A 26,303-nucleotide genomic window follows, 5' to 3' on the forward strand; every position below is an offset into this window, starting at 1 on the left:
CAGGGCCTGCTGATGTTCTGTGTTCTGGGCATGCAGGAGTGAGATGAGCCCCAGCCAGAAGGAGTCCAGCTCCATTCCAGGTGGGCTCTCCCAAGCTTCAGGATCACCATTGACAGAGTGGCTCCACCAAAGTGGAATCCTTTCCCCATGATCTCCATTTTGGAGCTCCACTCCTCCCAGTTAGGGAGCACCCTGGGTATCTTTTCCGTCTCATCACTTCTCTCGCTATTGCGGTTCAGTCGCTAAGTCGTGTCTGACTCTTGGCGACCCCATGGACTGCAGCATGCCAAGCTTCCCTGTCCTTCACTATCTCCCAGAATCTGCTCAAACTCATGTTCATTGAGTCAGTGACCCCATCCAACCATCTCATCCTCTGCCAATCCCTTCTTCTCCTGCTCTCAATCTTTCCCAGCACCAGAATAATTTCCAGTGAGTCGGCTCTTTGCATCAGGTGGCCAAAGTATTGGAGCTTCAGCTTCAGCATCAGTCCTTCCAGTGAATATTCAGGGTTGATTTCTTTGGGGATTGACTGGTTTGATCTTGCTGTCCAAGGGACTCTCAAGTCTTCTCAAGCCCACAATTCATTTCCTATGTGCCAAGCACTATGCTAAGCATTTTACACATTATAACTTAATCCTCATGATAATGCTATGACATAAGTATTGACACTATTCCCATTTTACAGTTGAGGAAATTGAAGCATGGAGAGGTTAAGCATCGTGCCCAAGGTCACACAGCTACGAATAGTAAACTAGTACTCCGTTTATATGTCTGACTCTCCTGCTCCCTGACAATACATTATTTGAGGGCAGCAATCAAATCTCATTCACTTTCGTGTCCCTAGTGTCTAGTACAGGATCTAAGTCTAACAACTGTTGGTTCAACTGAAGGGAACCCAGAGGCGCCTGGAAAAAATTTTTCCCATGGTTGTGGAGTCTGGAAAATAAAGAGGTGTATTGCTGCCACCTTCTGGCCTGATGCTAGAATGGCATGTCTGCATTCTGAACCATCCAGGTTTATTGAGTTTAACTCTCAAAGCTCAGGAACATTGAAATTTGGAGGATGCTCCAAAACTATTTATCACCTCCTTTTTAAAGATGAGAGTTATCGAAGAGTGTGTAAATTAAAATAGCAGCACTGGGATTAGGGGTCCCGAGCCCTGATTTCATTCCTCCCCTGGGCTCTAGAAACCTCTTCTGCACCCCCAGAAGCCAAAAGCCAGGGAAGGAGGCAGTCAGTCCTCAATTCCCCACCTGCCACCATCCTCCACTCTGTTCATTATCCCCAAGCCTGCCTGCATGGTAAAATTGCTTCTCCATCCACCTGCCTGAACCTTCCAACCAGCTACCTGTCAACTGGAGAACAGAAGAGCAGCTTATGGCCACAGGATGCTAAGAGTTTCCAAGGTGACACAGTAGTAAAGAATCCACCTGCCAATGCAAGAGACTCAGGTTCGATCTCTGGGTCAGGAAGATCCCCTGGAGTAGGAAATGGCAACCCACTCTGGTATTCTTGCCTGGAAAATCCTAAGGACAGAGGAGCCTGGCAGGCTACAGTCCATTGGGAATCGCAAAGAGTCAGACATGAATGAGCATGCATGCAATACCCTTTTCCCAGGTTATAACAATTACCAATTGTTAATATTTCCCCATAATTCCTTTGAAAGTAAGTTCCAGACATTATATTTCACCCCTAAATACTTCAGCATGCAGTATGTTCATAAGAACATTTTCCTACACACCCAGAATACTATTAACCCACCCAAGAAATTTCACATTGATCCAATATCATCTAATATATGGTCCCTATTCATAGTTGCCCTCCCCACAAAGATCCCAGTAATGTCCTCCATAATTGTTTTCCCCTGACCCAGAATTCAAAGACGAAAAATTGTGTTGGGTTGCCACTTGGGCAAGGATAAGTCTGGGATGAACTTGGCATGTTTGAGGAACTGCAGAAAGGTGAGGCTGGAGTGAGATGGGTGAGGAGGGGAAAAAGAAAGGTGGGTTAGGAGGGGTGAGGAGGAGCCAGGCCACTTTGGGCTTTTGAAGTCAGGGGGGAAGTTTATAGCTTATTTTATTTGTTTGTTTTGGCTGCACCATGTCTTTATTGCAGCCAGGACTTCTCTAGTCTGGTGCTCGGGTTTTAGAGCACGTGGGCTCAGCAGTTGTGGAGTGAGAGATTAGCTGCCCCTCAGCATGTGGGACCTCAATTCCATGACCAGGGATCGAAACCTATGTCCCGTGCATTGGAAGGCAGATTCTTAACCAGGGAGGTCCCTCCAGCTTACCCTTTTTGTTTTGCTTCTTTTTTTAACTTGATTTTCATTTTGTATTGGAGTGTAGTTGATGACACTGTTTAAGGTGTACAGCAGTGATTCAGTTATACATATGCATATATCCATTCCTTTTCAAATTATTTTCCCATTTAGATTTTTATAGAATACAGAGTTCCTTGTGCTTTAGAGTGGTCCTTTTTGGTTATCTAATATTTTACATTTAGTAGTTTGTTCATGTTAAGGGTGCAAATTTCTTTCCTTTTACATATGTGTATGGAGACCAATATTTGCTGTTTTTGTTGTTTAGTCGCTCAGTCATGTCCGACTCTTTTGCGACCCCATGGGCTGTAGCCAGCCAGGCTCCTCTGACCGTGGAATTTTCCAGGTAAGAATACTGGAGTGGGTTGCCACTTCCCTCTCTCTCTAGCTTACTTTATTATTATTATTTTACAGTAAACAACTTAGTCTTTTATTTGCTCAAGGCCAGCTGTTGCAGGCACTGAGGCCCCAAGACTTCCAGAAGGGACTGGGCGGCGGGGGGGGGGGGGGGCTGCAGAGTTAGTCACACCACTTATCAGAATGGAACCTGGACTTTCAGGGGCTCCAGGCTTTCCTGACGGCAGCTGAGAGATCTGATCTCTGCCTCTGCCTTCACATGGCCTTCTCTTCCTCTGTGTCTTCCTCTCCTTCCTGTAAAGACATGTGTCACTGAATTTGGGGACCTCGGTAACCCAGAATGATCTCACAGTCCTTAACTAATCTCGTTTCATTCTTCATGTGTGTGTACTCAGTCGTGTCTGACTCTGTGACCCCACGGACTGTAACCCACCAGGCTCCTCTGTCCATGGGAATTTTCCAGGCAAATATACTGGAGTGGGTTGCCATTTTCTCCTCCAGGGGATCTTCCCGACCCAGGGATCAAACTTGCGTCTCTTGTGTCTCCTGCATTGGCAGGCAGATGGATTCCTTACCACTGAGCTGCCTGGGAAGCCCAGCTGATCTGGTAAAGACCCTTTTCCCAAGGTCATATTCGCTGGTTCTGGGATGTGGACATATTTTATTTGGAGGGGGAAGGCCACCATTCAGCCCACTATAGTAGGATATTGTTCTAGACAATAAACTAAGAGATAGAACAACTAAACTCACTGTTCAAACTTAAATTGGATCCTGGATTTGAAGAAGAAAAAGGCTACTGGAGAAGTTTGTGTAGATTATATGCTACAGAATGACTACTCCTGTTTTTAGATGTAAAGACAGGAATTGGTTGTGTAAGGGAATGTTCTAGTTCTTAGGACGTGCCTGAAGGATTGTTCAGGGGTGAAGTGCCATGATGTCCATAACCTTCTTTCTAGAGAGTCAGTTCTGTTGTCCTTGATGTCGTTTCAGTACAAAGCAGTGGCTCTGGCTCCTGAGTAAGTGTGACCGAGAAGGAGCAGCTGCAGAGTTAGTTACACCGCTTATCAGAATGGAACCTGGGCTTCTCATCCTGGTCTCCACTTGATTCTGCAGCTCTCTTATAAGAGACTGTGTCTGATGAGAATTTCTTGAGCACATGCATGTGTGTGAGATGGGCCAGCACGGGACTCCTGCCCCTCAGGCCAGCCACCAGGAGACTCTTTTCTGCAATCATGACACTCTGCCATCCACGTCCCCCACCTCCTGCAGGGAGAGGCCAGGTGGCAGCTGAACAGACAAGTTTAAAGACTTTGATGGCCTACAAACTGCTCTGCCTGCCCTCTGCCTGCAGGCCGTGCAGGCACTCATCTGACGGCTGAGTCTGGCTGGGCCCGAGCTTTCGGAGCCTGTGGGGCTCCCAGCCGTTGAGAGCTGACTGTCAGCCGCTGTTAGACGCTGTCTCAGTCTCCAGGCCAATTCTTTCTGCTGCACACTACAGTGCTGAGCCTGAGTAGAGGGAAGGGAGGCGATGGAGGAAACGAGATGGGGAAGGGGGAGGGGAGGGCGAAATGGAAGTGGAGAGAGACCATGAGGGTGGGGTAGAGAGCAGAGCAGGAGGGGAGGGCCGAAGAAACCAAGTGGGCCAGCGAATGCGAAACAGCCTCTCAGGCTTCCTCCCCTCGAGGACCCAAGGGCCCCCACACAAGGGAACAGGTGACCCCTATTCACACCATGGAGCCCCTAGAGTCCGGCCTGGTTCTTGTGCTGAGTCTCCTGCTACCACCCCCTTGTCTCAAAGGGCAGCTCAAAGCGCCTCAGGCCCTGAAAGATTTAGGACTGCCCTGGCTCCTTCTGGCTGGGCTTCCGGGAGGGAGATGCTCCTTCCAGAGGGGCCTCCTTGCTCTTCCGTATCAGAAGATGCCCTGATCTCCGCAGGCCAGGCTGTGTCTCCATTCCCTGCTGCATGTAAAAGGGAAGGAGGTTTTCTCAGGCCTGCAGATATTCTCTGTGAGCTTTCAATTTATAGCTTAAGTTCACCCAGAACTCCTGGGAAGACTGAAAAGAAGCAGCAGATCAGTTTGGTTGACCAGGCACTACAGGCAAAAACCAAAGTAAGGAAGGGAGGCGTGGAATCTTTACTCTCCAGGGCCAGTGCTTGCACTGCAAAGGGGAGTATACCGTTTTATTTTATTAATACTTATTTTTTGGCTGCCCCAGGTCTTGGTTACGGCACGCGGGATCTTTCCAGTCGTGGCATGCACACTCTTAGTTGCAGCATGTGGCATCTAGCTCCCTGACCAGGGATCAAACCCAGGCCTCCTGCATTGGGAACACAGTCTTAGCCACTGGACCACCAGGGAAGTCCCAAGGGGATTATACAATTTTTAAAAAGGTCTTAATATTTTTATTATTATCTTGCTAAAAGTTTCCATGAACTATTGCATAAGGCTTTTCTATTAGAATATTGATACTTTTGACAGGAAGCAATGAAGACCCAACTCAAAATGCCCCCAAACAATAAAAGGTTTAGAATCTCACATAATGAAAAACACACTATGGAGAGAAGTTTCAGGACTCAACTGAGGCGCTCAACCTCCTGTCAAGGACCCAGGGTCTTTGCATCTTTCTGTTCTGTTAGGCTTGCAATGTTCGCTTTTGTCCTCATGTCGGTTCCCTCGTGGTCACAAGATAACTGCAGTAACTTCAAGTGTTCAGTTCAGTTACTCAGTCGTGTCCGACTGTTTGTGACCCCATGAATCACAGCACGCCATCAAGTGTTACGTGCTCGCAAAATAATGTCAACGTTTCAAAACAGAAAATCGTTTCCCAGTGTTCCTTTTTTTAAGAGCAAGGAAATCCTTTCAAGAACATCTTCCTACCAACCCCCATCCAGCCGACTTTACCTCACCTCTCATCTGCATAATTGCATCATCTGCTGCTTCCTTAACCTGGCAAGGGAACTCAATGACCTTGATCAGCTTAGACTAGGGTTCACCCTGGTGCTGGAGAGACCCAGAGGTTATGTTGGCAGATAAAAACTACCAGTCAGGAATGGCTTGGGGGTAGACACGCGATGGCGGCTGCCACATGTGTCTGCCTCTTCTGACATGTGGTCTGTTCTGCCTCAAATTAGGATTGTGCCTATGTGATCTATCTCTAAAAACTGAGGGAGACAGTAAAGCTAAGTATATTCCCTGTAGAACCTAGAATAATGACTTGAGCCAAATAGGCTCTTTAAAAATAATGAATGGGAGTAGTGGTGGTGGTGGTGGGAGGAATTGGGAAATTGAGATTGACATGTATACACTGTTGATGCTATGTATAAAATAGATGGCTTTCCAAGTGGTGCTGTGATAAAGAACCCGCCTGCCAATGCAGGAGACGTAAGAGACATGGATTCGATCCCTGGGTCGGGAAGATCCCTTGGAGAAGGGCATGGTAACCACTCCAGTATTCTGGCCTGGAGAATCCCATGGACAGAGGAGCCTGGTGAGTGGGCTACAGTCCATAGTGTTGCAAAGAGTTGGGCATGACTGAAGCGACTTAGTATGCATACATAAAATAGCTAACTAATGAGAGCATATTGTGGAGCACAGGAGCTCTACTTAATGCTCTATGGTGACTTAACAGGAAGGAAATCCAAAAGGGAGGGGATATATGTGTATGTATGGCTGATTCATTTTGCTGTACAGTAGAAACTAACACGACACTGTGAAGTGGCTATACGCCAATGAAAATTAATTAAAAAATGAATGAGAAGAAAATGGATGCATGTATCTGTATGGCGGAGTTCCTTCCCTGTTCACCTGAAACTAACACAACCTTGCTAATGGGCTATACCCAAATACAAAATAAAAAATTTAAAGTTTGAAAAAAAATGAATTAAACTTAAAACTGTAATAATTTTTATAATAGTGCAATTGGACATGATTACCTTTGTCAAAGGCATTTCAGTATCAGCTTACTGTTGAGCTAGATATCTCCCTTGAGCCAAATGAGATATTTGATAAGAACAGAGTGGAGCTGGCCGGTGTGGGAGGAGGGGAAAGGTGACAGCAAAGAGATTGTGTATTTATACTCACCTTCCCAATGAATTAAACTAATTTGTGAATGTAGATAAAATTCTCATGCAATTAGGAATGCTTTATATTCTGTTCTCATTTTAATAAGAGAGAAAAAGAAGTCATCTGGTGGAGAGACAAGTGTTCAAAAGTATTTTCCGTATTATGATTACTGAAGGCACATCTCTAGTTCTGTACGACTCCTCGCTGCTGAACCGTTCTCTTCTGCTGCAGTCAGAGGGAGCGTTAGAGGAGGAAATAACCATTTTCCAGAACCTGCTCAGGGCTGACAAACTCAGAGGAATGAATGGGGCTGTGACAGGATAATGAGATGCCAGCCAAGGGGACTTTCTCTACGGGGCTGAAAATGGGAACCTTCCCCACATTGACACACTGGGTGTATTTTCCCTTCACCTTCTTCTGCCCTGGGCCTCCCAGACAGGAACTCTGGCAGTGGGCTCCAGGAGCCATCTGCCTGGGTCAGCTCTGCCAACTTCACTGTGTGGCCTTGGCTGACAGGAGCTGATGACCCTGGCCCCGGTGCTTAGGGGGGCAGTGCTCCGGGTGAGAGCTGTCGTGTCTGTGTGGTGGCTGGTGTCCTGTCAGCATAAGTCCAGCCAGGTGACAGCAGCTACCCTCCAAGGACAGACTCTGCCTGTATGATCTGAGAGCTGATCCACTGAGTTCAGAAGAAGACCTGAAAAAAGGCCCCCTCACTCAGGAAGCTACAGCCTGGATAGTGGGGGGCAACTGACTTTGCTCCCCTGGGTCACCCGGTCCCAGGAATGAGGCTCCTGACAACAGCAGAAAGAGATTGTTCTCCAACCATGGCTCCACCCAGTGCTCCACAAGAGGGCTGGCCTCCGTGTCCCTCCTCCCAGGGAACTGGAAAGACTGCCAGACACAACAATGACCTCCCAGGGGTCCTGGGCAGAGTGGAGTACTGCTTTGGAGTCAGAGTTCTGGGATCGGATTTCAGTTTGGCTCCTTGATCTGTAACCTTAAGTTACAAGCTTAATCTCTCCGAGGTTAGGTTTCCTCAGCTGTGGAAATGGGTGTGAGCACGTCCCCTCCTCATAGGTGTTGTGACGATCATGAAACACCCAAGAAGGGAAAGGCGTTCCCCCGACTCGGACAGAGCTTCCCTCTCCACCCACAACCCCAGCGAGGGCCGCCACACACCTAGAGGCCTGAAAGGGGCCTGCTTGACAGATTTCCACTGGAGCAGAGATACCTGCCAGCTGCTTCCCAAACAGGACAACCGGCAGACCGGCCAGCATCACTGGTCCTCCCAGTTACTCTCTCCTCCTAACCCAAACTCAAATTGCAGCTCTGCCGGGGTGTCCATGGGACGCCCCCTGGGGTGGGCAGCCTCCATGGGGTGGAAGCAGACTGTTCCATCGGTCAGGTCAGGTCAGGTGAGAGCAGCATATTAACTGCACGGCGGGTTTGATCCCTGGGTTGGGAAGATGCCCTGGAGGCGGGCATGGCAACCCATTCTAGTATTCTTGCCTGGAAAGTCCCATGGATAGAGGAGCCTCGCAGGCCACAGTCCATGGGGTCGCAGAGAGTCAGGTCTGACTCTTGTGACCCCATGGACTGTAGCCCGCCAGGCTCTTCTATCCATGGGACTTTCCAGGCAAGTGTCGACTTAAAAAAGATGTACAACTTGAGAGTTGTGAGTGAAGTTTTATTTGGGGCAAAATAAGGACTGCCCCTCGGGAGGCAGCATCCCAGATAACTCTGAGAGACTCCAAACCGGCAGTGGGGGAAAGACAAAATATAAGGTTTTGGTGAAGGTGGAGTTCAATACCATGAAGCACTCCTTTGACAAAAGGCTTTTTGTTAGTCATGAGGACCTGATGTCACCATGAAGGGATTTAATGCTTCTCTAGATATGAGGAGATGCAAGGATTGAGACAGTAGAATCTGTTCCTAAAAATATTGAACTATCTAAAGACCTGTCCACCAGACTCCCTGGAGCACAGACTGCCTTACTCCACCCTGACCTCCCTCAGGGGTTGTCGAAGGTCAACAGCGATAGCAGCATGGGATTCAAATTCTATAGGGGCAAGTGGCAAATGCCTTTGTTGTTCAGTCCTTGGTAATGCTCTAGTGCCAATTTGGAGTTGACATAAGAATATTGGAGTAGGTTGCCATTTCCTTCTCCAGGGGATCTTCCCGACCCAGGGACAGAACTCCGGTCTCCTGCATTGCAGGCAGATTCTTTGCCGATTGAGCTGTCAGGGATGCCCACAGAGTCTAGGTCCCAGCCAATTTGGGGGCTGCACACTCTTAGGCTTTCTCCATTGATCCCCATCAAGCCCTGTGGCCTCAGCCCTGGCAGCAGTTCTGAGTGCAGACTTTCCGTCTGTGCTCAAGGGCAGATCGGATGATTGTCATCCACAAAGCAGTGACAGACCTTGGGGTATATTTGTTCTTGCTGCAGGCTAACTTCTATTCACTCTCTCACCAGCTCAGGGGTGGGGGGGAGATCACCACTACAAGGACAGATCCCTCTCCAAGCTGCTCCGGCACTTTGCCCTTTCCAATTCCCCAGGCTCTGTTCTACTGGAATATTTTTTCTCAGTTAAACTCTTCTTTCAGCCCCACACCATTGCGGCTGCTTGAAGGTTTCCAGCCCCTTCCCCATCTTGGCAGATTATTCACCTGTCAGGCTTATGGAGGTAATTGGAGGGGCTCGCTCCTGCCCAGGAGGCTGGGCTGGGGGGCCCACTGGCACCGGGGCATCAGGCTCTGCAGGTGCTGCCAGGCTCTCCTGAAGGCTGAGGGAGGAGGAGGATAATAGGCAAGGCCTGAACCCCATTCTCAGGGTCTCCAGCTTGGGACACGCAGGCTGGACCTTTCTTTCAGGTGTCGTGGGGTGCTGTGCTCAGCTGAAGCTGATGATCCCTCTCTTCCTTCTCACACCTGGATGTCCTGTTCCCTCCAGAGCTCTCACTGTGGCCATCAGCAGATACCCCAGGTTGGGAAGGTGAGTGCAGTTGGAGTGGCCAGCCTCTCCGAGGTTCATTGTTTCAGCCCAGGACGCCCATGCTCAGGCTGCAGAAGGGATCTAGCCCATCACTTTGAGTAGCAGTGTCTGGCTGCACTCAAGGATGGGGTGGGTTGGGCATCGCCCTGAAAGCGTGAGACAGCGGTTGCTCTCATGACAGCCCTTCTGAGCACAGACAGCTCGGCTGGAAGCTGTTCCCCAAGACAGAATGTGCATTTCAGGGAAGGGGTGGCTGTGCCATGTGCTTTGTGGAATCTTAGTTCCCCAATCAGGGATTGAACCCGGGTGCTCAGCACTGAAAACGCCAGTTCCACTGGGCCAGCAGGGAGTTCCCAGAATGTGCATGTTTAAAATGCTCTCCTTAAAGAGTAAGGGGGCAGAGGCTGGCAATGAGTAAGAGGTGAAAACACCAGTGGGAAAGAAAGAGGGCGGCTGAGCGCCACTGAATAAGCTCAGTCCTGGAGCAAAGGTGAACAGACCCGCACTCACCCTCACCTCCTGCCGCTTGCTTGGCCTTCCCACTCAGGCCAGGACCTAAGCATCAAAAATGGCTCCTCCCTTCTGCATGACCGGGCCCTCTCATGATGGCTGTCCTCTTTCATTGCTCAGTTCATCCTCAGAGGCCACACCACTGGCCCCTGAGCACCAAGCTCTCCAGCCACCCGCGCATTCTTCCCCCACCCTCATCTTTTCATAGTTGCCTCCTGCCCCATCAGGAACCACACAGCTTCCAGTAGGCGCTCAGAAAAGCATCCAAATGAGGGAGCTCTGGTCTTCAAGCTTCCTTACATACTCCTTCAATTCTCCTTACTATTCCCCTACTTCGAATATTCCCCGTGACATACACGGGGTCACGGACCACTACCATAACGCGCTGAGACTTCTGGACTTCTGTGTCTCACCTGCTCTCCTTTCTCCAGCAGCGACTTCTTAAACACAGTCCTAGTTTGCCGTTGTAGATTCTGGCCAAGGACGAAAAATCAGCACAATTCCAAGCCCTCCCCATGTGATTCCAACACTTTATGAAATAAAGACTGCAGTAGTTCTGCCAGTCAGCCTGGCGACTTGAGTTGTGGCTCCACCATTTATTAGCTATGTTACCTAACCCCTTGCTGCTCCACATGTGGTCACAGCAGGCCAAGAATACCTGGGAGCTTTGGGCGGGATGAGTTGAGAGCAGCATGGAAACATACATTACCGTATGGAAAAGAGCCAGTGGGAATTTGCTGTATGATGCAGGCAGCTCAAACCCCATGCTCTGTGACAACCTAGAGGGGTAGGATGGGGTGGGAGGTGGGAGGGAGGTTCAAGAGGAGGGGACCTATGTACACTGAGGGCTAATTCATGTTGATGTATGGCAGAAACCAACACAATACTGTAAAGCAATTATCCTCAAATCAAAAATAAAAACAAAAGAAAACCTGAGAGCTTTAAAAAACAAAGGTAAAAAAACCCCAGAAATTTTTAAAAAGGCTGTATGTTTGTTGAAACTCCACTTCAGACCTACAGATTCAGCTCTGCTGTGCAAATATCACCTTTATTGACAAAATAGGGACACAATGGGCAGCTCCACCGACACAAATAAATAAGACAGTCCCAAGATGAAACTGCAGCAGACATGCTAATACTCATCACCCTCATCATCTCCCTCCGCACTGTCGGCTCCAACCTCCTCATAATCCTTCTCAAGGGCAGCCATGTCCTCACGGGCTTCAGAAAACTCTCCTTCCTCCATGCCCTCACCCACGTACCAGTGAACAAAGGCACGCTTGGCATACATCAGGTCAAACTTGTGGTCCAGGCGAGCCCAGGCCTCAGCGATGGCTGTGGTGTTGCTCAGCATGCACACAGCTCGCTCTACTTTGGCCAGGTCTCCACCAGGTACCACAGTGGGAGGCTGGTAGTTAATGCCAACCTTGAAGCCAGTGGGGCACCAGTCCACAAACTGGATGGTACGCTTGGTCTTGATGGTGGCAATGGCAGCATTGACATCTTTGGGAACCACGTCACCTCGGTACAACAGGCAGCAGGCCATGTATTTACCATGGCGAGGGTCACATTTCACCATCTGGTTGGCTGGCTCAAAGCAAGCATTGGTGATCTCTGCTACAGAAAGCTGTTCATGGTAGGCTTTCTCAGCAGAGATGACAGGGGCGTATGTGGCCAGAGGGAAGTGGATGCGGGGATAGGGCACCAGGTTGGTCTGGAACTCTGTCAGATCCACATTCAGGGCTCCATCAAACCTCAGGGAAGCAGTGATGGAGGACACGATCTGGCTCATGAGGCGGTTAAGATTTGTGTAGGTTGGGCGCTCAATGTCGAGGTTTCTACGACAGATGTCATAGATGGCCTCATTGTCCACCATGAAGGCACAATCAGAGTGCTCCAGGGTGGTGTGGGTGGTGAGGATGGAGTTGTAGGGCTCAACGACCGCTGTGGAAACCTGGGGGGCTGGGTAAATGGAGAACTCCAGCTTGGACTTCTTGCCATAATCGACAGAGAGACGTTCCATCAGCAGGGAGGTGAACCCAGAACCAGTTCCCCCACCAAAGCTGTGGAAAACCAAGAAGCCCTGAAGACCTGTGCACTGGTCAGCCTGAAAAAAGGAAAAAAGTTTTAATGTTACCCTTTGTGACAGCTGCAGTGACTTCTTTGATTGAGATATTAAATAAAATAAAAACAGAAAACTTCTGAATAATATTTGTTAAGAAAGAAAACCTAAAGAGCTTTTAAGTGCTAAGTGATTCAGAGAAACTTTTCACAATCAACTCTTTCGGCCTGGAGAGAGGGGATCTGTGAAAAGGCTATTTTAAATGAATTATTTTCATTTCTGCAGGCAGAGGAACCATGAAGTCTGGAATGGATGCAGGGCCCAAGTTTCGCTGACCGGGAGGCTCACCTCTCCTGCCCTTGCCATGACCACAGACCAAAGGCAACCTCTTATCAGTTGGAGAGCTACCAACAGCAGGCCTGAGACCACACCAGCCCCATACAATGGATGTCTTACAAAAATTCTGGCAGCTGCTTTCTGAGCTGGAATACAGCAGAAGAGTGAAGAGTCAGTGCCCTGCTGCTAGAATAAGGCTGGGTCTGGCTCTACCAGTTCCTTGCCATGTGCCTTTGACCAAATTCATTTCTCAATCTCAGTGTTCTCATTTATTAAATGAGGAGAATAGTAATCTGCTTTAGGTTGTTGGGAATTAAATGAGCACTGGCATAGTGCCTGGCACAGTCAGCACTTGTTAGCAACAAGTCTGTTCATTCCGGGAAAGGTGGCTTACTGTCACAAATCCATGTCGTTGTGTCACGGGGGCTGTCCACCCCTTAGTTGAGCTCTTCTGGCTAACAAACAGCTATTCTGTGAAAGGATGATCTTAACCTGGCAGAGTATTCTCTGGACAATCTTCACTTTAAGGTGCTCCAAGATTTGTGGACATTCTCTACTGAGCCCTTAGGTCATTTCTATGGGTCCACCCTCTGAATGAGATCAATGCAAGGGGCAGATTCTAGTTACTAGTTATTCCCCATTAAGACTCTTGTGGACACAGTAATAACACCAGGGACAAATGCAATTGTTCTGGTGGTTAATGAACTTCACTCCAGAACCCTCAATGACTTTCACTAGTTTATTTGTCCCTAAGGCAGGTCCTGATTTCCAAGTCAGTACTTGTCGCTGAAGCTTCACTTGCAGACACAGGAACCATTAGCCCAATTTTGCTGCGAAGACTATGATAAACATTGGAAAAAGCATGAAGCCAAGAACGATCTAAGGCCATTCTTCTGAAAATAGACCTGCTGTTGCCAGGTTTAGCCTTATATGATTTTCCTGACAAGCTATTCCACCAAGGCCTTCATTCTTGATTTTAGTTAATTACTTACAAGTTGCCTATATGCCTAAGGAACAGAGTCATCTGATTGCCAGACTCTTAATTAAAATGATCTGAACAGAATCCTTATCAACCTTACCGATGTGAACAAAGTTACCTTAGATTTTTCTACCTCAAGGCTAGTCTACACTGCCCTGAGCTCTAGTAGAAAAACAAGGGTACCGCTTTTTGTGGTTATATCTTAATACTTTCAACGTTCCAGGGACTTATACTTGCTTCCCTAAGGAGGGAGCTCCCTGACTCCACTTTCAGTGTTGCTAGAAGTTTCCAATGGCAGCTATTTCAAGTCGGTATTACATCGGCTTCTTTTGCTGTAACTTTCTGTAGCAACAGAGGGCAGCTGTCCAATTTTTATGAGTTTGATCAATTAGTTACATTCAGAGCCAGCCACCCACCACTGTGACTAAGATGACCTAAAAAGGGATGCCTCAGCTTGGAGCCAGGAACCAGCCTGATGAAGATGAACAATGTTTAATGGGCTTAAGCGTCAGTAAAACTGTTCAGGCTTCCTGGTACTCACTTGACTTCAGGTAAACTGCCCTCACTGAGTGAGCATTTGCCCAAATCTGCCTTAGAAGACATAGGAGGAGGCCAAGCAGCACTTACCTCAGCCTCAAAAAGTTGTCCCACAGCACAGGACACATAGCACAGGTTTAGAAGTCAAGTTACAGAGGGCAGTATAAAGCTCATTCTAGTGTGCAAAGAATGATTCTCATAGTCTGGTCTCTCAAAAGGCTTAAGAAAACGCTCATTCTATTTTAAATAAAGTTCTTTGTTTACCAGTTTCCGAACTCGGTCCAAGACGAGGTCAATGATCTCCTTGCCAATGGTGTAGTGACCTCGGGCATAGTTATTGGCGGCATCTTCTTGGCCTGAGATAAGTTGCTCAGGGTGGAAGAGCTGGCGGTAGGTGCCAGTGCGAACCTCATCTGGAAAAGGAAAACGAAGCAGCCACCCATCATTAACAACCCACACAAGTCTGTTCCATCCCAGGGCATCAGTGGAGCCCACAGGACACAACTCCTGTCCCAGACCCCAGGATTCTCACTGGGGTTACTGAGGTCAACTCACCAATGACTGTGGGTTCCAGGTCTACAAACACTGCCCTGGGCACGTGCTTGCCAGCGCCTGTCTCACTGAAGAAGGTGTTGAAGGAGTCGTCTCCTCCCCCAATAGTCTTGTCACTTGGCATCTGGCCATCGGGCTGAATGCCATGTTCCAGGCAGTAGAGCTCCCAGCAGGCATTGCCGATCTGGACACCAGCCTGGCCAACGTGGATGGAGATGCACTCACGCTGTGGGAAGGAAGAAAGGAAGTGTCAGAATGTGACACATTGGATGGGACATTTAGGAATGATTCACACAGAAATGACTGATAACCTTCAAAACAAATCAGCACCTTTCTGGACACCAGGCCTGCCCAGGCACTGTTTCACAAACAACAGGCCAATTCAGAAAAAAGGCTTTGGAAAACCACAGATGTTAATGAACTACTAGACAAGGCCAGAGACCAGACTTTTGCTTTACAGCCACATAAATTAGATATTCATGGTCAGGTTTCTACCTTCAGAATGACACAAGCTACTCTAGCAATAGATTTTCCCCAACTCCTGGGAAATATGCCTGTTGATTCCTTAGAGGTTTGCCAAATTCCTCCTTCCAGCTCTGATTCATTCCCTGTGTGACTGTGTAACTACAGTTCATTCCCATCCCTCTTTAATTCTATTCTTTAAACAGCTTTGCCTCTCCCTTTAAAACCAGCTTAATCCAGCAAACTACAGCTGTATGACTCATGGAGAAAACAGCAGATAAGCAGCAGTTACCTGGACTTTAAAAACTGTGGTCAAAGGCATTCTTTTATCCCTGTGGAAGTATTTAATCTTAGGGAAGAACATTTTCCTTCACTGTCCACACACCTTGAGGGGAGAGTGGGGGAGGGTAGGCAGATGGAGATAGGGTAACAAAAGCTAGAAGTGTCACCAAGACTTCACTAACAGTTTAAGAAATCAGCTCTTTTCTAGTAAAATGTACATCTCTCTCTGGCACTGTGGAAGAAGAGTCTATAATTTCATAAATTTAATGATGTTAGGCAAGCATTTGTTTTCCTTTACTTGTTGAACAAGGTCATTTATAACTTATGAAACTCATCCTTGCTTGTTAAAATAAGGCAGTGAACATAGAATCTAAACCCACACACTTAAGAGGAAAACAAACAGGATTTTTATTGTACTTCCATCATAAATCAAATTAGCTGCTTGAGACAGAGTTCTTTCAAGCATCCACATCAAATATCTCCTATTACATTTTCTCCAAATAAGAGAGTTTCAGGGTTCCAAAAGGTGCTGATAGGAATTTAAAGCCTTTGACTGTGTGGATCACAACAAACTGTGGGAAATTCTTAAAGAGATGGAATACCAGACCACCTTACGTGTCTCTTGAGAAACGTGTATGCAGGTCAAGAAGCAACAGTTAGAAACAGACATGAAACAGTGGACTGGTTCAAAATTGGGACAGGAGTACGTCAAGGCTGTATATTATCTCCCTGCTTATTTAACTTCTATGCAGAGTACATCATGCAAAATGCTAGGCTGGATGAATCACAAGCTGGAATCAAGCCTCCCAGGAGAACTATCAGTAACCTCAGATAATACCACTCTAAAGGCAGCAAGTGAATAGGAACTAAAGAAAAGAACCTCTTGATGAGGTAAAAGAGGAGTGAAAAAGCTGGCATCTGGTCCCTTCAGTTCATGGCAAATAGATGGGGAAAATGTGCAAACAGTGACAAATTTATTTTCTTGGACTCCAAAATCACTGCAGACAGTGACTGCAGCCATGAAATTAAAAGATGCTTGCTTCTTGGAAGGAAAGCTATGACAAACCTAGACAGCATATTAAAAAGCAGACATCAATTTGCCAATAAAGGTCCATATATTCAAAGCTGTATTTTTCCAATAGTCATGTATGGATGTGAGAGTTGGACTGTAAAGAAGGCTGAGCGCAGAAGAATTGATGCTTCTGAATTGTGGTGCTGGAGAAGACTGTTGAGAGTCCCTTGGACTGTAAGGAGATCAAACCAGTCAATCCTAAATGAAATTAACCCTGACTGTTCATTGGAAGGACTGATGCTGAAGCTCTAATACTTTGGCCACTTGAGCCAAAGAGCCCACTCATTTGAAAAGACCCTGATGCTGGGAAGGATTGAAGGTAAAAGGAGAAGGGGTCAGCAGAGGGTGAGATGTTTAGATAGCATCACCAACTCAATGGACATGAGTTTGAACAAACTCCAGGAGACAGTGAAGGACCAGAAAGCCTGGCATTCTGCAGTCCATATGGTCCCAATGAGTCGGACATGACTTAGCAACCGAACAACAATAGGAATCTAAATAAATTCAACATCACCTAAGATGTCAAAGGGCCTAGTCTCATTATCCAAGACAAAACCTTTAATTACTGTAACCTCACCTAAGATGTCAAAGGGCCTAGTCTCATAACCCCAAGACAAAACCTCCAATTACTCATAACCTTTGACTTATGGTTCCCTCCTTCTCCCCATACTCCCCGTAAAGCAATTATGCTCTGCTGACCTCATCAGCAAGCTCACTCTTATCTGCATCTACTTGTGCAGCTCTAAGGCTGTGGGAGAAAGGGGAGTTTCTTCTGATGAACCCATGACTTTTTACCACTGCATCGTGTTTACCTTTAACTGGACTTTAGGCATTCCACACACAGCCCTAGAGACCAGGAAAGAACCAGATATTTGCCCATGACAGTGCCAGGTGCAAGGAGATAAAGTATCTGAGAAGACCCTGCCATCCTAATGAAGCACTTCTAATGAAGTTTTTTAATTAAAAAATGTGTCATTTGTGCAACAAATGGCTTAGACTGTGGCCACTGCTTGCCCTCCACTCTCCCCTGGCCACTTGGGAGATGAAGTGCGATACCGGTGATGGTGTCACTTAGTCTAGTCTTCACGGGATAATCAGCACCTGTCCCTTGTAAAATACCAGTCTAACCAGTGTGTGTCTTAAAGGTTTGCTGCTACTGCTGATCTCCTGCCCTTTAAACACTCCCACTATTTTCGCAATAACACATTTACCCCTGTCCTTTGGTCTGGCTCAGAAAAAAGCACTCAAGCAAGTGCACCAGTCAGACACCCTTTGATAACTGTGGTAGTGCCTGAAGAGGGCGACTGTTTATTCACTAGATTCCTTTTGTGAAAAAGGTATTTTGAAACATTTGATACTCATGGCCTGCTTTGGGTAGACCTCCAATGGATGCTTCCTAAGATACTTGTTTCCAAAACCTCTGGAAGCTAAATAGACAATACTCAAATTGTGTGTAATTTCATGTTTCTTTAAAACCAAGAATACTATGTCAGTACTAGTTTACTCTGTAACTTTATAAGTAAATATCTCTTTTATGGACGTTTAAAAACCTGTAAGAGGAAAGTTTCAGTATTAAACACCCCACTAAATTAACACTAGAAACACTAGAAATGCAGGATTAAACAACGTGACAGTAATTTCCTTCAAAGGAGGAGCCTGCCTCCATCCTTCCAGTGGATTGCCGCAATTGCAGGAGCTCCCCCCGCCCACCCAACCCCCGCCATCCCGGCCACAGGTGAGGGTGGTGCAATTGGAAACTCTTCCCAGAGTCTGGCCACAGGTGGACTCAGCAGCAAATCACAGGGCACAGGAGAGGGGTCGCCAGGAAACGTCTGCACCAATATGCTGGAGCACACGAGATGCTCCAGGGGTCCTTTGCGTAAGGCTGTGGGAACGTGAGATCATTTCAGGAAATGGGAGGGACTTTCACAAGTCCTTGGGAGCCAGTGCGAAGGTTTCCGACCTTCCTGGGACAGTAGCGGCCCCGAAGGAATCAGTGAATGGCCCCTCTCTAGGATCGAGTGTCTTTTCCACTTCCACTCAAGGCAGTACCCAGGCCGCGTCTTCGAGCCCGACGAGGACTCAGCCAGGTGAACTCGACTCTCCCAACCTGGCCACCAGAAGCCAGTTTGCCCGGGCGCGTGGACGTGGCTGCACTCCACTGGGGTCCCAACGCCCCTTCGGACTCCGCACTCTGCCCGCACACCACCGCTCGGGGACCCCCGCTCACCATGACGGAGACTCCGACGGTCCTGCGGGGCTGGAGCAGGTGAGGGGACGGCCGCGAAGATCTCCCACTGACAGACTACTAAGGAGTCCGGGGGAGAAGTAGTGAGAGGCCCGGGGCCGGGAGGGATCCTATAAACCCCTAACCCGGGCCACGTGTCGGGAGGGCGGGCACCGGCCCCGCCCCGGCCCCGCGGCCCCGCCTCCAGCCCCCGCCGGGTTCACCCTCGGGCGGAGAGCGGAGGGGCGCGCGGCGCTCATTGGTGGCTTCAAAAGTTCAAAGCAAACTACGGAACCGGCCAGAAGACTCGGGAAAGGGAGGAGGCGTCCTGGGGCCGGAGGGCTGGGGCAGAGGATGCCCTCGGCGACTGGAGGGAGAAGCGAGGCGAAGGGTGGGGACGCGCTGGGCGCCGCGCAAGCGAGGAGGGGAGCCAGGTAAAGGGAGGCGCGGCCGCGGAGCGCTGGGGGCGCGGCTCCTCTCGCGGCCCGCCCGGTCCCCGGGCTCCAGACCCCCGACCCTGGACTGGAGGGTGGCCTAGGTGGCCTTCAGCCAGTTCCAGCCGCACAGCACCCACCCAGGACCTCCACACGATCCGGCTGCTTCCACCGCAGGAAACCCCTGCGCCCGCGGCTCTCGCAGTTGAGGGACTTCCAAGAGGGTGGCCTAAGGTTCCCCATTCCAGGTCCTAATCACCACAAACCAACTTGAAATCTTGAATCTCACCTTTTTTGTTGCTTTTCTTTCCTTGTTTTCCTGCCTTCTTTTAAATGAACCTTTTGATTCCTAACAACAAACTCCTTCCAACTGGTGCAAAAGCAGTTTTTCTCCGCCCCGAATTCATTACGCTAACCCCAACTTCCCAGGTGGCGCTGGTGGTAAAGGATCCGCCTGCCAATGCAGGTGACGCAAGATAAGCAGGATTGATCCCTGGGTGGGGATGAGCCGCAGGAGTAATGCCAACCCGCTCCGGTATTCTTGCCTGGAGAATCCCATGGACAGAGGAGCCTGGTGGGCTACAGTCCTTGGGGTCCAAAGAGTGACACGACTGAGCACACGTGCCTATAATAGCTTTCACTTTTAAGTTGCTTACCATGCACAGTTTGGGTTTCAGACAGTGTTAATCACATGTCATCCATTAGACAAACGCAGTGTCTTAGCCCCGTTTTTACAGATGAAGAAACTAGGGTTTAGAGTGTTAAACTAGTTGCAGGTCACAGAGCTGGAGCGAGGCTAGGCCCTCACTGCCTTGCATTTGCCTCACTCTAAGTTTACCACTGTTTGTTATGGAACCCAGGTTCCTGTGTCCCTGGCACAGTGAAGCCAAACAATCCAGAACCTGGGAGTTTGGAGCAGAGAAAGATTTATTGCAAAGGCTAAAAGCAAGAATAGATGTCGGGTGCCCAAAAGACCTGAACCCTCCAATCAGTTTCAGGCAAGACAGCGAAATGGGTCATAGATTGCTTGACCAGCTCCTGCACCTTCTCATTGGTTGGTGGTGAGGTAACAGGGTGGTGTTTCCAGAAATGTCACCTTCTGGGTCCAACCAGTCTGGAGTCTGTGTGCTTGTGGTGGACTTGTCATTACATCCTCCTGGGTGGGGGGGGGGGTCTTTGTTTTTGTAGAACAACTCAAAGATAATGCATCTGGTTATGTTTATGGCTTCAGGAAGAACTAGGTGTCCTGTGACTCTATTGTCCTAATCAGTAACTGCTTGGGCTTGCTCTTTGGGAGACATTTTTCTGTTTTCTACAAATAAGACACAGGGGACGTGTAGGGCCTTTTGATATTGGGCAGGACCTGCAAGGTCCGGCTCAGATTCACTCTGACCTTCCATGCAAGGATTTATTCCTCAGAAGCATCCTTTATTTCATTTCTTTTCTTGTTTGTACGATATAGGCTTCGTTCAGCCTCCTTGACCTTCCCTGAACTCAAAGGGCAGCTTCAAACAGTTGCTTATCAGGGAAGGGAGGGGATGCAGAAATAGGAGAAGTCAACTGGTGGTACAGCCTTGGAGCCTGGTTCCTACTCAAGGAATATGCATAACAGTGTCTCTGAGTTTTGCAGAACCAGGGCCCCTACCCAGGTGGAGGATGGTAACTTAAGGTTGAGCACAAGATCCTGGAGCACTGCCCTATTACCTTTCCACCAACCAACATGAAGAAAGTGACATGTTCTGCATCCACCACATCAAAATTCACCCCAAATTTTGCCTGCCTTTTTTGGGCCATGTTAGTCCTCCTGTGCATGCCTATGCCCACTCGTGCTAAGTTGCTTCAGTTGTGTCCAAACTTTGCGACCCAGTGGACTGTAGCCCGCTAGGCTCCTTCGTCCATGGGATTTTCCAGGCAAAAATACTGGAGTAGGTTGCCATTTCCTTCTCCAGGGGATCTTCCCGACCCAGGGACAGAAGTCCGGTCTCCTGCATTGCAGGCAGATTCTTTACTGATTGAGCTGTCAGGGACCCCCACAGCCAATTTGGGGGCTGCACCCTTTTAGGCTTTTTCCATTGATCCCCATCAAGCCCCGTGGCCTCAGCCCTGATGGCAGTTCTGAGTGCAGACTTTCCCTCTGTGCTCAAGGGCAGATCGGATGATTGTCAGCCACAAAGCAGTGACAGACCTTGGGGTATATTTGTTCTTGCTGCAGGCTAACTTCTATTCACTCTCTCGCCAGCCAGCGCAGGGGTAGGGGAGGATCATCACTACAAGGACTGATCCCTCTCCAAGCTGCTCTGGCACTTTGCCCTTTCCAATTCCCCAGGCTCTGTTCTACTGGAATATTTTTTCTCAGCTAAACTGTTCTTTCAGCCCCACACCATTGTGGCTGCTTAAAGGTTTCCAGCCCCTTCCCCATCTTGGCAGATTATTCACCTGTAAGGCTTACGGAGGAGGAGGATAATAGGCAAGCCCTGAACCCCATTCTCGGGGTTCCAGCTTGGGACACGCAGGCTGGACCTTTCTTTCAGGTGTCGTGGGGTGCTGTGCTCAGCTGAAGCTGATGATCTGTCTCTTCCTTCTCACACCTGGATGCCCTGTTCCCTCCAGAGCTCTCACTGTGGCCATCAGCAGATACCCCAGGTTGGGAAGGTGAGTGCAGTTGGAGTGGCCAGCCTCTCCGAGGTTCATTGTTTCAGCCCAGGACGCCCATGCTCAGGCTGCAGAAGGGATCTAGCCCATCACTTTGAGTAGCAGTGTCTGGCTGCACTCAAGGATGGGGTGGGTTGGGCATCGCCCTGAAAGCGTGAGACAGCGGTTGCTCTCATGACAGCCCTTCTGAGCACAGACAGCTCGGCTGGAAGCTGTTCCCCAAGACAGAATGTGCATTTCAGGGAAGGGGTGGCTGTGCCATGTGCTTTGTGGAATCTTAGTTCCCCAATCAGGGATTGAACCCGGGTCCTCAGCACTGAAAACGCCAGTTCCTCTGGGCCAGCAGGGAGTTCCCAGAATGTGCATGTTTAAAATGCTCTCCTTAAAGAGTAAGGGGGCAGAGGCTGGCAATGAGTAAGAGGTGAAAACACCAGTGGGAAAGAAAGAGGGCGGCTGAGCGCCATTGAATAAGCTCAGTCCTGGAGCAAAGGTGAACAGACCCGCACTCACCCTCACCTCCTGCCGCTTGCTTGGCCTTCCCACTCAGGCCAGGACCTAAGCATCAAAAATGGCTCCTCCCTTCTGCATGACCGGGCCCTCTCATGATGGCTGTCCTCTTTCATTGCTCAGTTCATCCTCAGAGGCCACACCACTGGCCCCTGAGCACCAAGCTCTCCAGCCACCCGCGCATTCTTCCCCCACCCTCATCTTTTCATAGTTGCCTCCTGCCCCATCAGGAACCACACAGCTTCCAGTAGGCGCTCAGAAAAGCATCCAAATGAGGGAGCTCTGGTCTTCAAGCTTCCTTACATACTCCTTCAATTCTCCTTACTATTCCCCTACTTCGAATATTCCCCGTGACATACACGGGGTCATGGACCACTACCATAACGCGCTGAGACTTCTGGACTTCTGTGTCTCACCTGCTCTCCTTTCTCCAGCAGCGACTTCTTAAACACAGTCCTAGTTTGCCGTTGTAGATTCTGGCCAAGGACGAAAAATCAGCACAATTCCAAGCCCTCCCCATGTGATTCCAACACTTTATGAAATAAAGACTGCAGTAGTTCTGCCAGTCAGCCTGGCGACTTGAGCTGTGGCTCCACCATTTATTAGCTATGCTACCTAACCCCTTGCTGCTCCACATGTGGTCACAGCAGGCCAAGAATACCTGGGAGCTTTGGGCGGGATGAGTTGAGAGCAGCATGGAAACATATACATTACCGTATGGAAAAGAGCCAGTGGGAATTTGCTGTATGATGCAGGCAGCTCAAACCCCATGCTCTGTGACAACCTAGAGGGGTAGGATGGGGTGGGAGGTGGGAGGGAGGTTCAAGAGGGAGGGGACATATGTACACTGATGGCTAATTCATGTTGATGTATGGCAGAAACCAACACAATACTGTAAAGCTATTATCCTCCAATTAAAAATAAAAACAAAAGAAAACCTGAAAGCTTTAAAAAAAAAGGCAAAAAAAAATACAGTATGTTTATGAACTCCACTTCAGACCTACAGATTCCGGTTGCTTTTTAAAATCTGCAGGAGTTTCAAATCCATATTAAAGTTTGAAAAGTACTGGCCCAATGAGCCTGTTGCCTCACTTATGATTTTATCACCAGTCATCGTTTAATGTCTAAGTGAAATAGACAAACCCCTTAGCACAGCACACAGAAACCACTGGAAACGTTGAGCAAATGATCAGATCGGAACTGCTGGCCTCCTCCATCCCAAACTGGCCTCAATAAGTAAATATTTACTATGATACAGCGTGACCCTGGAAGTGGAAATATCCCCTTTATTGACAAAATAGGGCCACAGTGGGCAGCTCCACTGAACACAAATAATACAGTCCCAAGATGAAACTGCAGTACACACTAATACTCGTCACCCTCATCATCTCCCTCAGCACTGTCGGCTCCAACCTCCTCATAATCCTTCTCAAGGGCAGCCATGTCCTCACGGGCCTCAGAAAACTCTCCTTCCTCCATGCCCTCACCCACGTACCAGTGAACAAAGGCACGCTTGGCGTACATCAGGTCAAACTTGTGGTCCAGGCGAGCCCAGGCCTCAGCGATGGCTGTGGTGTTGCTCAGCATGCACACAGCTCGCTCTACTTTGGCCAGGTCTCCACCAGGTACCACAGTGGGAGGCTGGTAGTTAATGCCAACCTTGAAGCCAGTGGGGCACCAGTCCACAAACTGGATGCTGCGCTTGGTCTTGATGGTGGCAATGGCAGCATTGACATCTTTGGGAACCACGTCACCACGGTACAACAGGCAGCAGGCCATGTATTTACCATGGCGAGGGTCACATTTCACCATCTGGTTGGCTGGCTCAAAGCAAGCATTGGTGATCTCTGCTACAGAAAGCTGTTCATGGTAGGCTTTCTCAGCAGAGATGACAGGGGCGTATGTGGCCAGAGGGAAGTGGATGCGGGGATAGGGCACCAGGTTGGTCTGGAACTCTGTCAGATCCACATTCAGGGCTCCATCAAACCTCAGGGAAGCAGTGATGGAGGACACGATCTGGCTCATGAGGCGGTTAAGATTTGTGTAGGTTGGGCGCTCAATGTCGAGGTTTCTACGACAGATGTCATAGATGGCCTCATTGTCTACCATGAAGGCACAATCAGAGTGCTCCAGGGTGGTGTGGGTGGTGAGGATGGAGTTGTAGGGCTCAACGACCGCTGTGGAAACCTGGGGGGCTGGGTAAATGGAGAACTCCAGCTTGGACTTCTTGCCATAATCGACAGAGAGACGTTCCATCAGCAGGGAGGTGAACCCAGAACCAGTTCCCCCACCAAAGCTGTGGAAAACCAAGAAGCCCTGAAGACCTGTGCACTGGTCAGCCTGAAAAAAGGAAAAAAGTTTTAATGTTACCCTTTGTGACAGCTGCAGTGACTTCTTTGAATTCATAATCACACTGATCAAGATCTTAAAAAAAAAAAAAATTTCTGAACAATATTTGCTAAGAAAGCAGACCTAAAGAGCTTTTAAGTGCTAAGTGATTCAGAGAAACTTTTCACAATCAACTCATGGGGCCTGGAGGGAGGGGATCTGTGAAAAGGCTATTTTAAATGAATTATTTTTATTTCTGCAGGCAGAGGAACCATGAAGTCTGGAATGGATGCAGGGCCCAAGTTTCGCTGACCGGGAGGCTCACCTCTCCTGCCCTTGCCATGACCACAGACCAAAGGCAACCTCTTATCAGTTGGAGAGCTACCAACAGCAGGCCTGAGACCACACCAGCCCCATACAATGGATGTCTTACAAAAATTCTGGCAGCTGCTTTCTGAGCTGGAATACAGCAGAAGAGTGAAGAGTCAGTGCCCTGCTGCTAGAATAAGGCTGGGTCTGGCTCTACCAGTTCCTTGCCATGTGCCTTTGACCAAATTCATTTCTCAATCTCAGTGTTCTCATTTATTAAATGAGGAGAATAGTAATCTGCTTTAGGTTGTTGGGAATTAAATGAGCACTGGCATAGTGCCTGGCACAGTCAGCACTTGTTAGCAACAAGTCTGTTCATTCCGGGAAAGGTGGCTTACTGTCACAAATCCATGTCGTTGTGTCACGGGGGCTGTCCACCCCTTAGTTGAGCTCTTCTGGCTAACAAACTGCTCTTCTGTGAAAGGATGATCTTAACCTGGCAGAGTATTCTCTGGACAATCTTCACTTTAAGGTGCTCCAAGATTTGTGGACATTCTCTACTGAGCCCTTAGGTTACTTCTATGGGTCCACCCTCTGAATGAGATCAATGCAAGGGGCAGATTCTAGTTACCAGTTATTCCCCATTAAGACTCTTGTGGACACAGTAATAACACCAGGGACAAATGCAATTGTTCTGGTGGTTAATGAACTTCACTCCAGAACCCTCAATGACTTTCACTAGTTTATTTGTCCCTAAGGCAGGTCCTGATTTCCAAGTCAGTACTTGTCGCTGAAGCTTCACTTGCAGACACAGGAACCATTAGCCCAATTTTGCTGCAAAGACTACGATAAACATCGGAAAAAGCATGAAGCCAAGAACGATGTTTAAGGCCATTCTTCTGAAAATAGACCTGCTGTTACCAGGCTTAGCATTATATGATTTTCCTGACAAGCTATTCCACCAAGGCCTTCATTCTTGATTTTAGTTAATTACTTACAAGTTGCCTATATATGCCTAAGGAACAGAGTCATCTGATTGCCAGACTCTTAATTAAAATGATCTGAACAGAACCCTTATCAACCTTACCGATGTGAACAAAGTTACCTTAAATTTTTCTCCTCAAGGTTAGTCTACACTGCCCTGAGCTCTAGTAGAAAAACAAGGGTACCGCTTTTTGTGGTTATATCTTAATACTTTCAACGTTCCAGGGACTTATACTTGCTTCCCTAAGAAGGGAGCTCCCTGACTCCACTTTCAGTGTTGCTGGAAGTTTCCAATGGCAGCTATTTCTAGTCGGTATTACATCGGCTTCTTTTGCTGTAA

General features: G+C 48.4%; 2 protein-coding genes and 1 long non-coding RNA gene across 9 annotated transcripts in view; 1 reads left to right on the forward strand and 2 right to left on the reverse strand.

The window, feature by feature from the left end:
- Nucleotides 1-11,269: 11,269 nt before the first annotated feature.
- Nucleotides 11,270-19,623, reverse strand: LOC129536761 (tubulin alpha-1C chain). Of its 2 annotated transcripts, none has more exons than XM_055395852.2 (4): nucleotides 19,473-19,623; nucleotides 14,710-14,932; nucleotides 14,419-14,567; nucleotides 11,270-12,347 (listed from the first exon to the last, which is right to left on the reverse strand). In XM_055395852.2, exons 2-4 carry the CDS (start codon nucleotides 14,828-14,830, stop codon nucleotides 11,373-11,375), a joined length of 1,245 nt encoding a protein of 414 aa, XP_055251827.2. In that variant the 5' UTR covers nucleotides 14,831-14,932; nucleotides 19,473-19,623; the 3' UTR covers nucleotides 11,270-11,372. The 2 variants fall into 2 exon arrangements, with proteins under 2 accessions (XP_055251827.2, XP_055251826.2); XM_055395851.2 differs by lacking the exon at nucleotides 19,473-19,623 and adding an exon at nucleotides 18,753-18,909.
- LOC148777587 (uncharacterized) lies at nucleotides 18,483-25,136 on the forward strand. Of its 2 annotated transcripts, none has more exons than XR_016037582.1 (3): nucleotides 18,483-18,791; nucleotides 21,715-21,835; nucleotides 24,933-25,136. It is a non-coding gene; the product is annotated as an uncharacterized LOC148777587 (long non-coding RNA). The 2 variants fall into 2 exon arrangements; XR_016037583.1 differs by lacking the exon at nucleotides 18,483-18,791 and adding an exon at nucleotides 19,049-19,183.
- Nucleotides 23,141-26,303, reverse strand: part of LOC129536762 (tubulin alpha-1C chain-like) — a 90,813-nt gene continuing 87,650 nt past the window's right edge. For all 5 annotated transcript variants that reach the window (XM_088836939.1, XM_055395854.2, XM_055395855.2 and 2 more), the window contains one exon: nucleotides 23,141-24,682. In XM_088836939.1, the coding sequence (XP_088693065.1) occupies nucleotides 23,708-24,682 (975 nt within the window). In that variant the 3' untranslated portion in view covers nucleotides 23,141-23,707. The remainder of the gene's footprint in view (nucleotides 24,683-26,303) is intronic.

This window comes from Moschus berezovskii, chromosome 6 (genome assembly GCF_049115385.1).
Source record: "Moschus berezovskii isolate FMDL1 chromosome 6, NW_MosBer_1.0, whole genome shotgun sequence".
NCBI classification, from domain to species: domain Eukaryota; kingdom Metazoa; phylum Chordata; class Mammalia; order Artiodactyla; family Moschidae; genus Moschus; species Moschus berezovskii.

What these genes read in the sequence shown, in the direction of transcription:
- LOC129536761 (XM_055395851.2), bottom strand. An exon ending in CCTGGAACCCACAGTCATTG is followed by an intron (nt 14,568 to 14,709) that starts GTGAGTTGACCT and finishes TTCCTTTTCCAG; the next exon opens with ATGAGGTTCGCACTGGCACC. An exon ending in TGGACCGAGTTCGGAAACTG is followed by an intron (nt 12,348 to 14,418) that starts GTAAACAAAGAA and finishes TCCTTTTTTCAG; the next exon opens with GCTGACCAGTGCACAGGTCT.